General features: G+C 44.4%; 1 protein-coding gene across 8 annotated transcripts in view; it reads right to left on the reverse strand.

Moving 5' to 3' along the window:
* ARVCF (ARVCF delta catenin family member) overlaps positions 1-12040 on the reverse strand; it is a 317630-nt gene that overhangs the window by 67106 nt on the left and 238484 nt on the right. For 5 of the 8 annotated variants that reach the window (XM_087705748.1, XM_087705752.1, XM_087705750.1 and 2 more), the window contains one exon: positions 8029-8531. In XM_087705748.1, the coding sequence (XP_087561874.1) occupies positions 8029-8531 (503 nt within the window). The remainder of the gene's footprint in view (positions 1-8028; positions 8532-12040) is intronic. The other 3 variants (XM_087705749.1, XM_087705751.1, XM_087705753.1) reach the window with 1 other exon arrangement.

Genomic DNA, 12040 nt, shown 5'->3' on the forward strand with positions numbered 1-12040 from the left:
TGTGTGTGTATGTATGTGTGTGTATGTATGTGTGTGTGTATGTATGTATGTGTGTGTATGTATATGTGTGTGTGTATATATATATATATATATATATATATATATATATATATATATATATATATATATATATATATATATATATATATATATATATATATATATATATGATTTTTTACAACCCCTGGTAAGCCCCAATTATGGGAGGAAGCTAACTGCTTCCATCATCTGTCAATCGGCTCGTCACAAGAGTCCATCACGACAGAAACCCAATATTTTTACTGTTGCCTTTGTTATATTTGTGTTTTTTATTTGTGCTGATAAATAATTTTTTATTTATTTATTTATCAGCACAAATAAACACACACACACACACACACACACACACACACACACACCGTATTTTCCAGAGTATAAGACGCTCCGAAGTATAAGACGCACCTAACTTTTGGGGAGTAAAACAAGGGAAAAATATCTGCATCTGCCTCCCAGCAATTTGCCTCCTTGCAACAAACAGGATAGACAATATACACTGTGTTATATTTCGGACTGTACGTGTATAGATGTTGTTAAATGTTGTTGTTAAAACTGATGTGCTTTCTGGAAGTATAGTTATTCTCTGCTATTTAAAAGAATAGCACTTTTTTTTAGCAGATTTTTTTATTATTTTTTCCCTTCTACAACACCTTACAGTCATTGCATCAACATTGTTATGTCATCATACCTGTACATGTATATAATATTTCTCTTCTATATTTACACACCTTTATAAACAGTTCTATATATATTTATATATATATTGTTTTTTTGCTTAATTAATTTTACTCTTGTTTTGCAGCCATTTGTACCAATTGTTCCAAATTTCATAATATTCCGACTCTTCTTTATCTTTTAATTTCAGTGTTAATTTGTCCATCTCTGCACAATCCAAAGTTTTTTTTAACCACTAATTTGTCTGAGGGGGTATTATTTTGTTTCCAGCACTGGGAAAATGCTATAAAAGAATTGCACTTTTTAAAACAATAGCACTGGGCCTGTTCAGATCAAGCATTGATTTTAAAAAGCTTCTTCATTTTGTTAAATTGTCAAGAATAATAAAGCAGACTTTAAAAAAATAAGTCTAATGATTTGAACATTCTATAGGCATTTATAGTTGTTGACTTACCTCCTTGCAGCAAACATCCTGATTAGCACAAGAAAAAAAATTCTGCCTCTGCCTCCCAGCAATTTGCCTCCTGGAGTTTCACTTTCAATTTCTCCTGGTCATCAGCTGTTTCAGACTGCAGGGATTGCTATAGCCTATTGAAGACACCCCCCCCCCCCCATTTGCTGCAAAGAGGTAAATTGTTGGGAGGCAGAAGCCAAAGGGTTTGGGCCGGTGGGTGAGTGGGGCTACATTCAGTGTATAAGACACACCCAAATTTTCACTCTCTTTTAGGGGGGGAAATGTGCGTCTTATACTCCAAAAAATACAGTAAGCTTATTTGTTTGTTTGTATCTCAGCATTATTATTTTTATAAATAACTCAAATTAGGGGACATATCCAACATGCCTTGCTCCTCTTTTTTTTCTCACAACCATCCTGCGAGGTGGGTTGGGTTGAGCGTTGTCGGTTGGCTTTCGTGGCTAAGGGAGGATTTGAACTCACGATCGCCCACTTTCTAGTTTGGTGCCTTAACCACTAGTCTAAACTGGCTCTAGGTTTGCCCTTTGGGTCACGTAGCAAAGGGAAAGAAACGTGATTTAAAATACTGTGACCCAACAGAACAGTCCATTTTTGGCACTCAGACAAATCAGCCATCGATGGGCACATAGAGATAAACAACATCTGCATGCCATTCAAAAATAATAAAAATGCCAAAAAGAAAACAAGACACTGATGATGTTACCTAGTTGGGCCATGAAACATCTGCAAGAAAACCACTGAGCTCAGAGAGCACCAAGGACCCCACAGTCCTCCTCCTCCAGTCCACAAACCTATCCCCTTCTAACACTGATGATGTTACCTAGTTGATTCATGAAACATCTGCAAGAAAACCACCGAGCTCAGAAAGCACCAAACATGTCCTCTTCCTCCACAAACCCACCTCCTTCTAACACTGATGATGCTACCTAGTTGGGCCATGAAATGTCTGCAAGAAAACCACCGAGCTCAGTAAGCACCAAGGACCCCACAGTTGAACCCTGTACTACAAATATTCTCTCCTATTGAAACTCCAAATACCCCCCCTCCATCAAATCAACCACGAAACCCAGATGGGAAAGAAAAGTTCCTCAATTGAACCATCTCCTAATCCGGATTGGAAAATTATATTTAGGATTCAAGGCAATCTTCCAATATCTCAGGGGTTGCCGCAAAGAAGAGGGAGTCAAGCTATTCTCCAAAGCATCTGAAGAGAGGACAAGAAGCAATGGGTGGAAACTAATCAAGGAGAGAAGCAACCTAGAACGAAGGAGGAATTTTCTGACAGTTAGGACAATTAATCAGTGGAACAACTCGCCTGCAGAAGTTGTGAATGCTCCAAGACTGGAAGTTTTTAAGAAGATGTTGGATAACCATTTGTCTGAAGTAGTGTAGGGTTTCCTGCCTAAGCAGGGGGTTGGACTAGATGACCTCCAAGGTCCCTTCCAACTCTGTTATTCTATTCTATTCTAAGGCCTTCTCTCATCCCAAGGGCAACTGCATTCAATTGTTTTAGGAGTATTGTTAAAAGAAACATGTCCCAACAGGAATGTTATCTTCAACCCAGCAATGCTTAAGTGGCACTTCAGCTCCAGAGCCACAAAGGGCAAACAGATTCTGGATAATTTAAAACATACCTCAGTGTGACCTCCAAAGGAATCCTGAATCTCTCTCTCTCTCTCTCTCTCTCTCCCTCTCCCTCTCTCTCTTTTTCTGCAGACTGATAGAACGTAATTGACACTCTCACCTGGGTTATGCTTCCAAATGGATGTAAAACAGGTTAGCCAGGTGGGTGACTTGCTTTACAACCATCACAACATACTACAGGTAGTCCCCGACCATGATGGAGCCCCAAATTTCTCTTGTTAGATGAGACATTTGTTAAGCAAGTTTTCTTGTCTCAGTTTTTCAACCCTGATGCTGACCGGAGCCATATTGGAGCTGAGGGAGAGGGAGGGGGGATTAGAGAGGAGGGGTGTTGTGTAGCCAAAACAAATTTCTTTCTCTTGAGAGCCAAGGTCATTCTGACATCTGGGCCATGGAAGGAGGAGGGAGGTCACCAGACAACCAGACAGTGTCTTGATTGGACTATGTGACTGATTGTTTGGGATTGTGGAAAAACTTTCTCTTTTAACTAGGTGAAAACCACGGGAAACTTTAGAGTTGGTTTTCACCAGATCTGTGCCAATATGATTTTTCCAATAAAGCTATTCTTTTGAGGAATCCACCTGCCTGAAACAGCGCAAAAAATGGCCTGAAAATGGCTCAAAAAATGGCCCCCCAAATGCCCTGTTTTTTTAAACCAGAAGAGCACATCTGGCATGCATTTCATAGGTTCGCCATCAAAGCTATAGGGTCTTCTGCTTGAGCAGAGGGTTAGACTAGAAGATCTCTAGGGTCCCTTCCAGCTCTGTTATTCTCTGGCCAGTGAATGGTGAGATGACAAGAATTGGGGGGGGGGACTCTATTACTCCTTCTGGCTCAGCGTCACGCAGATTAGTTCTCAAGAAATGCACAAAAACCAGGCAATTATCTTTGATTTCTTCCCAAGCAGTTATCGTAAAGGGGCGAAAATTTCCAAGCTGGTGCATTTTCAAAACCAACTAACGCAAGCCTCAAATTGAAGAGCAAAAGAGAGAGAGAGAGACAGAGAGAGAGAGAGAGAGAGAGAGAGAGGGAGAGAGGGAGAGAGAGTGGGAGAGAAAGTGGGAGAGAGAGAGAGAGAGAGAGAGAGAGAGAGAGAGAGAGAGGGAGAGAGAGAGAGAGAGAGAAGGTTATTATGACTATTATTTTAAGATTGTAATTGCCAAGCACCATCCGAGGGCGAGGAGCGGCAGCGTTTCCATATTCAATTTGCAAATAATTCAATTTGCAAGTCCGGGTAGTGAGAGATTTATCCCAATGTTTTCCCTTTGTAGTGTACAGTGGAGACTCGGATCTCACTTCAAAATCACCGATCTGCTTTGAAATCGGTAGGAAATTACTCTGATCCATGCTGCTTGAAAAAAACTTATTTCCTTTTTTTTGCAAGGTTGAGAAATGGACAGTCACGTTCCAAAATAGCTCGTCGTCAAGCCATACCACTAGGGTTTGTTTAACAAACCACGTTTAAAAAAGTTGCTTAGCCTAACAAAGGCGTGACATCATTGTTAACTGGATCAGTCAACACAGACCTAGATAAAGGAGATTATCCAGAAATCACGTTGCTCGTACTTTCTGTTTTTATTTTGGGCTATTCTATCAGAGGGAAGACAGAGGTAGCCCTTGAATTATGGCCACAATTGAGTCTGACATTTCTGTTGCTAAGCAAGATAGTTGTTGTGAGTTTCGCCCTAGAGTCCAGAGGTGGGATTCAGCCGGTTCGCACCAGTTCGGGTGAACCAGATGTCAATTTTGCATCCAGTTCACTGAACTGGTTGTTGCAAGACAGGGCCCGCATGGAGGCTCTGGGAGGGTGAAAAACAGGCCTACAGGAAGTCCAAAAATGGGCCCGTTTCCAGCCTCCAGAGGGCCTCCGTAGGCTGCTGGCAGTGATCAGCTCCCTTCGGAGCTAGATAGCAGTGAAGCAGAGGAACAGCTGGAGCCTGTTCCCAGGGTGCGCATGCGCAGAGCTGCCAGAAGAAAAGAACATCTCAGAAATCAGGGTCAACTTGGGAGGTGGACAGTGAAGGGCCCTCCCATATATGAAATGAAAGAGGAGTGAAAGGGGAGGGGGCTTTTGCAGGAAACAATTCGTTTGGTCACTACATTCATTTCAGGAGTGGGAAGATCTGTCCGTGAATCTCAGAGACTCTGTGCCCAGTCTTCCCTTGCACAGCACCTCATTTGGAAAACATTTACAGGGCAGCTTTCCAAGATAGATAAGGTCTGTGGTCATAAATATTCTTTTGAAAGACTGTTTTCCAGGCCTTTGCTGAATGGGAATGAGGGGAATTCACATTTGTTTAATAAAAGGGATTTGTATGGACCAGGAATTTGCTTTTTGGGGAAGCCTAGGTCAGGACACTGAACTAAACATGCTTGTTTAGTGAAGCTGGTTTCCCCTTCGACTTTGCTTGTCAGATGGTCAGAAAACGGGGATCACGTGACCATGGGACACTGCAACGGTCGTTAAATGAGGCACGTGTGATTTGATGACCTTTTCCCCTCTCTGGTTGTTAAGTGATATCCCTAGCATTGCTTAGCAATGGAAGATCTGGCCCCAAACGGTGGACTTTAGTTAAGGATTCCCTGCAAATTCAACACAGACCCAGAAATGGGATTTCTGCTCTACAAATTTAAGGCTTTCTTTTGTCACCGAGCTCTAAAGCATTTTCAAATTCTCCCAAGAATTACTTTGCAATAAATATCCCGAGGGGAAAGGAAAGCCACTTAAAATGCTCAGTTCCTCCAGCTGTTCTCCAAGGGAAGGTAATGAGTTCGTTGCAACCCGGTCTCCATTGGGGACTCTGATGCCCCACCTAAGTTTTTATCACATCGAGGAAAGTCAGACCAGATGCTGCTCTCTTGAATCGTATTTTCTGCTTCTTGAGGGCCTCCTTGTCCCCATTCCTCCCTGTGTTGTGAATCAGAAAACGAGCAGCGGAGATACAAAGTTCTCTCGGAACCTCAGGAGACCACGTCCAAGTTGAGGCGTCAACAAAAAATTGTTATGTATTGTGGCTGAACCAACCGACAAACGTAACCCAGAACAGCATGAGTTTGCTGACTGGACCAAGCTTTTAAAATCTAGGACAGTGGTCACCAACTGGTGGTGCGTGAGAAAGTTTTGGTGGTCTGTGGGAAAATTATTTGCATTTTTTTATATTGCACTAAATCGGGAGTCCTCAAACTACGGCCCCTGGGCCGGATATGTGCAATGAACGTGTTGCTGTAGAGAGTCTCCCCCTTCAGGGGTCTTTTTGTGGGAGTCGGAGGAGGGCAGAAATTCCGACTTAGGGTCTGCTTCAGCCTCCTGGTGTGGGGCTTTGGGCGAAGGCTGGAGGGAAGCACCGCTGGTGGCGAAGAGCCGGAGGGCCTCGTTCCAGTGGGACTGCATCATGGCCTGGAACTGGCTGACCATCTCAGCCCGCTGAGCCTTCAGGCGTTGGCACCTGGCCTTGCACTCCCACAGGTCTTCCCTCTGCTTGGAAAGCCTATGCTCGTAGTCCTCAGTGAGGTGCTTCTGCTGAGCCTCCTTCTCGGTCAGATCCAATTTGAACTGAGCTGTTTTGCCAACTTTTTCTCCAGGTGGCTGCTTAGATCCAACAACAGCTTCCTCTTGGGGCCCTAAGGAGCCCGGGCGGGCAGGCAAAGAGTGGATGGAAGGGGAGGAGCGAGTAGAGGCTGGCGAGGTGCCCCTCGGCGTGAGTGACATCAAGTTGGACACGCCTACCCAGTCACATGACCACCTAGTCACGCCCACCCAACCAGTCATTAGGCAAATCATATTAGTGGTCCGTGGGATTTAAAATCATGAATTTAGTGTTCCCTGAGGTCCAAATGTTTGGGGACCCCTGATTTAGGAAAAGGCACTTGACGAGAATGCTAACACCACCACTTTACTTCATGGGTCTACCAGTGAGACCTGTAAGATTTTGTCGGTGTTTTGATGTTCACCCTCTAGGATTTATTTCGCTAAGAACAGCCTTTGCTATAATTCTGAAGGAGGCAAAGAGGTTCCTCCATGAAAACTTCACAAGAAGTGGAAACTAAATAGAACATGGTGTTTTTTCAAAGTGAGAAGAAGGAGACCTCTTGATTACCAATTTGGGGAGTGGGTTGAATTGAAGGGACTAGTAGTACTTCTAAAATAGTGTTTCTCAACCTTGGCAACTTGAAGATGTCTGGACCTCAACTCCCAGAATTCCCCAGCCAGCGTTCGCTGGCTGGGGAATTCTGGGAGTTGAGGTCCAGACATCTTCAAGTTGCCAAGGTTGAGAAACACTGTTCTAAAATCATATATTAGCTTTCAAGCAAGAATCGTCCTCAGTTCTTCCCAAAAAGGTTATTTAGGATTACACCTAGTTAGAGATTGGGTGGAAGGCCATTGGGAAATCCCAATATCATTGACAAGACCTGACCAAAGATGGATGAAAGGAAGAGGAGGAGGAGGAGGATCTCAGACTTAAAAAATTGTTGATAAGAAAGACCAAAAAGGTTGGATGGTGGATGTGGCATCACCTGGAGACAGCAGAATAGAAGGGGGGGAAAAACCCTGGAGAAAAATCACCAAACATACAAAGATATGCAAATATCAGTAGAATGACTGAGGCAAAGGAAAGCAAAGGCAGTACCAATAGTGATAGGCCCCAAGGCCTATCTGGAGCTCCACTTGAACACCATCAACACTGACAAAATGGAGGAGGAAAGATAGAGGAGGATTAGAAGGAGTGATGGAAGGGAGGAGAGGGGAGAGGAGAAGGAGGAGATAGTTAATGAGTAAGAAAGGAGGAGGAGAAGAAGGAGGAGGAGGCAGAGGAGGAGAAGGAGAAGGAGGAGGAGGAGATAGATAATGAGTAAGAAAGGAGAAGGAAGAAGGAGGAGGCGGAGGAGAAGGAGAAGGAGGAGGAGGAAAAGAAGGAGAAGAATGAGGAGGAGAAGAAGGAGAAGAAGGAGAAGGAGGAGGAGGAGGAGAAAAAGGAGGAGAAGAAGAAAAGGGAGAAGAAGAAAAAGGAGAAGAAGCAGAAGGAGGAGAAAGAGGAGGAGGAGGAGAAGGAGGAGGAAGAGGAGAAGGAGGAGGAGGAGAAGAAGAAGGAGAAGGACAATGGGGAGGAGGAGGAGAAGAAAGAGGGAGAAGGAGGGAGAAGGAGAAGAAGAAGAGGAGGAGGAGGAGGAGGAAAAAACAACAACCCCCCACCACTGACCTGTAATGAGTTCTCGTACTTCCATATCATTCGTCTTGCGCAACAACCGGATCAAAGCTGGGATCCCATCACAGTTCTTGATGGCCACTTTGTTCTCATTATCCTTCCCATAGGATATGTTCCGGAGGGCCCCACATGCTTTGCGGTGGACCTCAGGCTTGGGATGGTCCAGCAGACCCACCAGGATGGGGATGCCCTTGAGATGCCTCACATCCTTCTTGATCTTATCATTCTCATAGCAGAGATGCTGGAGGTAGGCGGCTGCGTTGGATTTCACAGGATCGATGGGATGGCTGAGCATGGCGATGACCTCGGGCAGATCCGGGTCTCGCCACCGGGGGTCTTTGCGGATGCTGTCAATGGAGGGGGAGCGCTTGCCCAGGCGGTCGATGCTGGCCATGCTACCCCTTTCGGGTTGTGCCAAAGGTGCTGCGTAGCTGCCATGCAAGTAGGGAATCCTCTCATTGACGATTTCGCTCTCAATCGGATCCTCATAGCTCCTGCTGAGAAAGGAACCATAGCAGAGGGTGAGTTGTTTAGAATAGGAATAGGAATAGGAATGGAATAACAGAAGAATAGAACAGAACAGAACAGAACAGAAGAAAAGTAGAATAGGATAGGATAGAATAGGATGGAACAGAACAGATCAGATCAGATCAGATTAAGGAATATAATATAAAAGACCAAGGAATAGAACAGAACAGAACAGAACAGATTAAGGAATAGAATAGAACAGATTAAAGAATAGAATAGAACAGAACAGATCAGATTAAGGAATAGAATAGAACAGATTAAAGAATAGAACAGAACAGAATAGATCAGATTAAGGAATAGAATAGAACAGATTAAAGAATAGAACAGAATAGAATAGAACAGAACAGATTAAGGAATAGAATAGAATGGAATAGAAGAATAGAATGTGGAAAGAAAGATCGTAAACTGGGAATAGAAAGGCTGCTGAAAGACATCTCTCTTCATGGAGTGTGTCCTGACCACGATCCTACCAACCTCATCCACGCATTTTATTATTTTAGGGGGTTGCGGCACCCCAACGCTGGAGAACTCCCAGTTTCACAGCTGGTGGGAAGACGCCCTTTGCAATGGGCCCCATGGTTGATGCAAAGCCAGGATGAAATGAACCACGGCTTAGTATTGCAGGAACCCCAGTGCATCGTTGGCACCTTTTCAGCCAAGACAAAACGGCAGCCACCTGCCAAATTTGTGCATTTCGGTTTCTTGGCTTCAAAGTGTTGCAACACCACAGAGAAATTTATCTCTTTTTTTCCCAAACTCCTTCCCACCCTGGATTATGTTTGCCAAGTCTAAAGTAAAAAATGGTCACTTCCAGGTCTAAAGGTAAAGGTAAAGGTTCCCCTTGCACAAATGTGCTGGTCGTTCCCAACTCTAGGGGGCGGTGCTCATCTCTGTTTCAAAGCCGAAGACCCAGCGCTGTCTGAAGGCATCTCTGTGGTCATGTGGCCAGCATGACTCAATGCCGAAGGCGCATAGAACGCTGTTCACTTCCCACCAAAGGTGATTCCTATTTTTCTACTTGCATTTTTTACTTGCTTTCGAACTGCTAGGTTGGCAGAAGTTGGGACAAGTCACGGGAGCTCACTCCGTTACGCTAGGGATTTGAACCGCCGAACTGCCGACCTTTCTGATCGACAAGCTCAGAGTCTTGGCCACTGAGCCACCTTCCAGGTTTGGCACCCTATAAAGGATCCGGGTTAGGTGACGTTAAAAAGTTTGCTTGTTTTCCTTAAACTTCCTGAAATAAACTAAGCAGGAAGCTTAACTAATAGGAAAGTTAAAAAAAAAAGTGAAAATGAAGAAAGCAAGGAGGGAGGGAGGGAGGAAGGAAGGAGGGAAAGAGTTAGAGAAACCTTTTATTGACACCCTTATTGCAATATGTATAATTCATTAGTTTCCTCGGCTGCAATTTACAGCGTCTCAACACCCATTATGTCTGCTTTTATGCAGGAGAGCTGTTTCCATTCTTCAGCAGAAAAGAAGATAATAATGTTACATTCATATTAATATTTTTCCTTGTAAGAAAAAGCCAAAAAAGCCTTCCTTGAATATTAAGGAATGCCGAGACGGAGCTGAGTCGAGCTTCTCCCCCTTAATTCGCAGGGAGATGCGTGCCTCCTTTAAGGCCGGTCGGGAATCCGACTCAAAAAAGCCAAACTATTCCTCCTCCTTCTTAAATTCAGCGAGTTTAATTGTGCGTCTTGCAAAACCCCCTAGAGAGGCACACGGCATCTGCTTCGATCCCCAGCTGGTTTTCCCAGCTGAGCCTCCGAGCAACCGGTTTCCTTCTCATCTACTTCCTTCCTTCTCTGCTCCGGGGATGAGGATGGCAGAAAGAAGAAATGGGCTTGTTCCAGTGAACGGTTCACAGAGTGGGGGGGGGGGGAAGAGGAATCACAGGAGAGAGAGAGAGAGAGAGAGAGAAATAAAGAGAAAGAAATAAAGAAAGAGAAAGAAGGAAGGAAAGAGAGAGAAAGAAGGAAGGAAGGAAGGAAGGAAGGAAAGGAGGAAAGAAGAAAGAAAGATGGAGGGAAGGAAGGAAGAAAAGAGAGAGAGAAAGAAAAAGAAAAGAAGGAAAGGAAAGAAGGAAGGAAGAGGGAGGGAGGGAAGAAAGGAAAGAAAGAGAGAGAAAGAAGGAAGGAAGGAAGAGGAAGGGAGGGAACGAAAGAAAGAAAGAGAGACAGAAAGAAAGAAGGTAAGGAAGAAAGAGAAAAAGAAAGTAAGAAAGAAAGAGGGAGTGAAGGAAGGAAGGAAGGAAGGAAAGAAGAAAGAAAGATGGAGGGAAGGAAGGAAGGAAGAAAAGAGAGAGAAAGAAAAAGAAAAGAAGGAAAGGAAAGAAGGAAGGAAGAGGGAGGGAGGGAAGAAAGGAAAGAAAGAGAGAGAGAAAGAAGGAAGGAAGAGGGAGGGAATGAAAGAAAGAAAGAGAGACAGAAAGAAAGAAGGTAAGAAAGAAAGAGAAAAAGAAAGTAAGAAAGAGAGGGAGGGAAGGAAGAAAGGAAAACAAGCAAGCAACCTTCCTTCTGTTTCATAGCCAGAGGAGCAGGAAAGGTGATGGTTTGGAGTGACATTATTACGACTCCCAAATACAACCTGTAAAGCCAAAACCACAGATACAACACAGTGAAATCCACTCGAGTCCAGATCTCTTATTTTTATTTATCTGTGTGTACCCGATAAGACTGAATCTTGCCAGATTAAAGCTATAACCTTCTAAGCATATAGATAGACCCTGTGTAGGAAGAAGTGTGCCAGAACCCGGGGGGGGGGGGAGTTAAAAGAGGGATCAGCCTAGAATCCCTACATAGCCATAAACAAAAAAAAGTCCATCCTGCCTCTAATTCCCTGGACCCTTATCTAACTTCCAGCAGATGCTAACCATTAGTAGAGAAGATTCGTGTGCATAGGCATGAATAGTAACAAATCAGTTGAATTGGACCTTCGTTTGTGAACCTGGATCTTTCATCCCTGATCCTTTGGGAGTTTCTACAGTGTGGCTACCCTTAACACATCTGAAGAAATCAATGAAGGGAACATCACACCAATTTACAGTTCAGACTCAGTGTTACAACTGCATGTACTGTTGTGGTCCGCCGGTGGCCTGTGGAGCTGGCAGAGTCGGACAGCGAGGAGGTTGGGGAGGACCATGGCCCAGTCCTGGAGACTGGGGAAGACTTGGACAAGGGCTCTGCGTTGGAGACAGAGAGGGGGCCAGGGTCATCTGGAAGTTATGTGCTGCCTCCGGAGCCTCCAGAGTTGGACAGCAGCGAGGCAGAGGAACAAATTCCCCCGCTTCCCAGTGCGCACATGTGCAGAGCTGAACAGTTAAGACATGAACAGTTAAGACAGAAGGGACGACTCGGGAGTAAGGCTTGGAGGTGATTGGCCCCTCCCATAAGACATAAAGGAGCAGCAAAGGCATGTGAGCCTTTGCAGGAAGCAACTTGGTTCATGCTGGTCAGTTTACCTTCTGAAACTCTGT

Source organism: Thamnophis sirtalis, unplaced genomic scaffold (assembly GCF_051295495.1).
Source record: "Thamnophis sirtalis isolate CommonGarterSnake01/CBP01778 unplaced genomic scaffold, rThaSir2_p1.2 scaffold_2, whole genome shotgun sequence".
Taxonomy (NCBI): domain Eukaryota; kingdom Metazoa; phylum Chordata; class Lepidosauria; order Squamata; family Natricidae; genus Thamnophis; species Thamnophis sirtalis.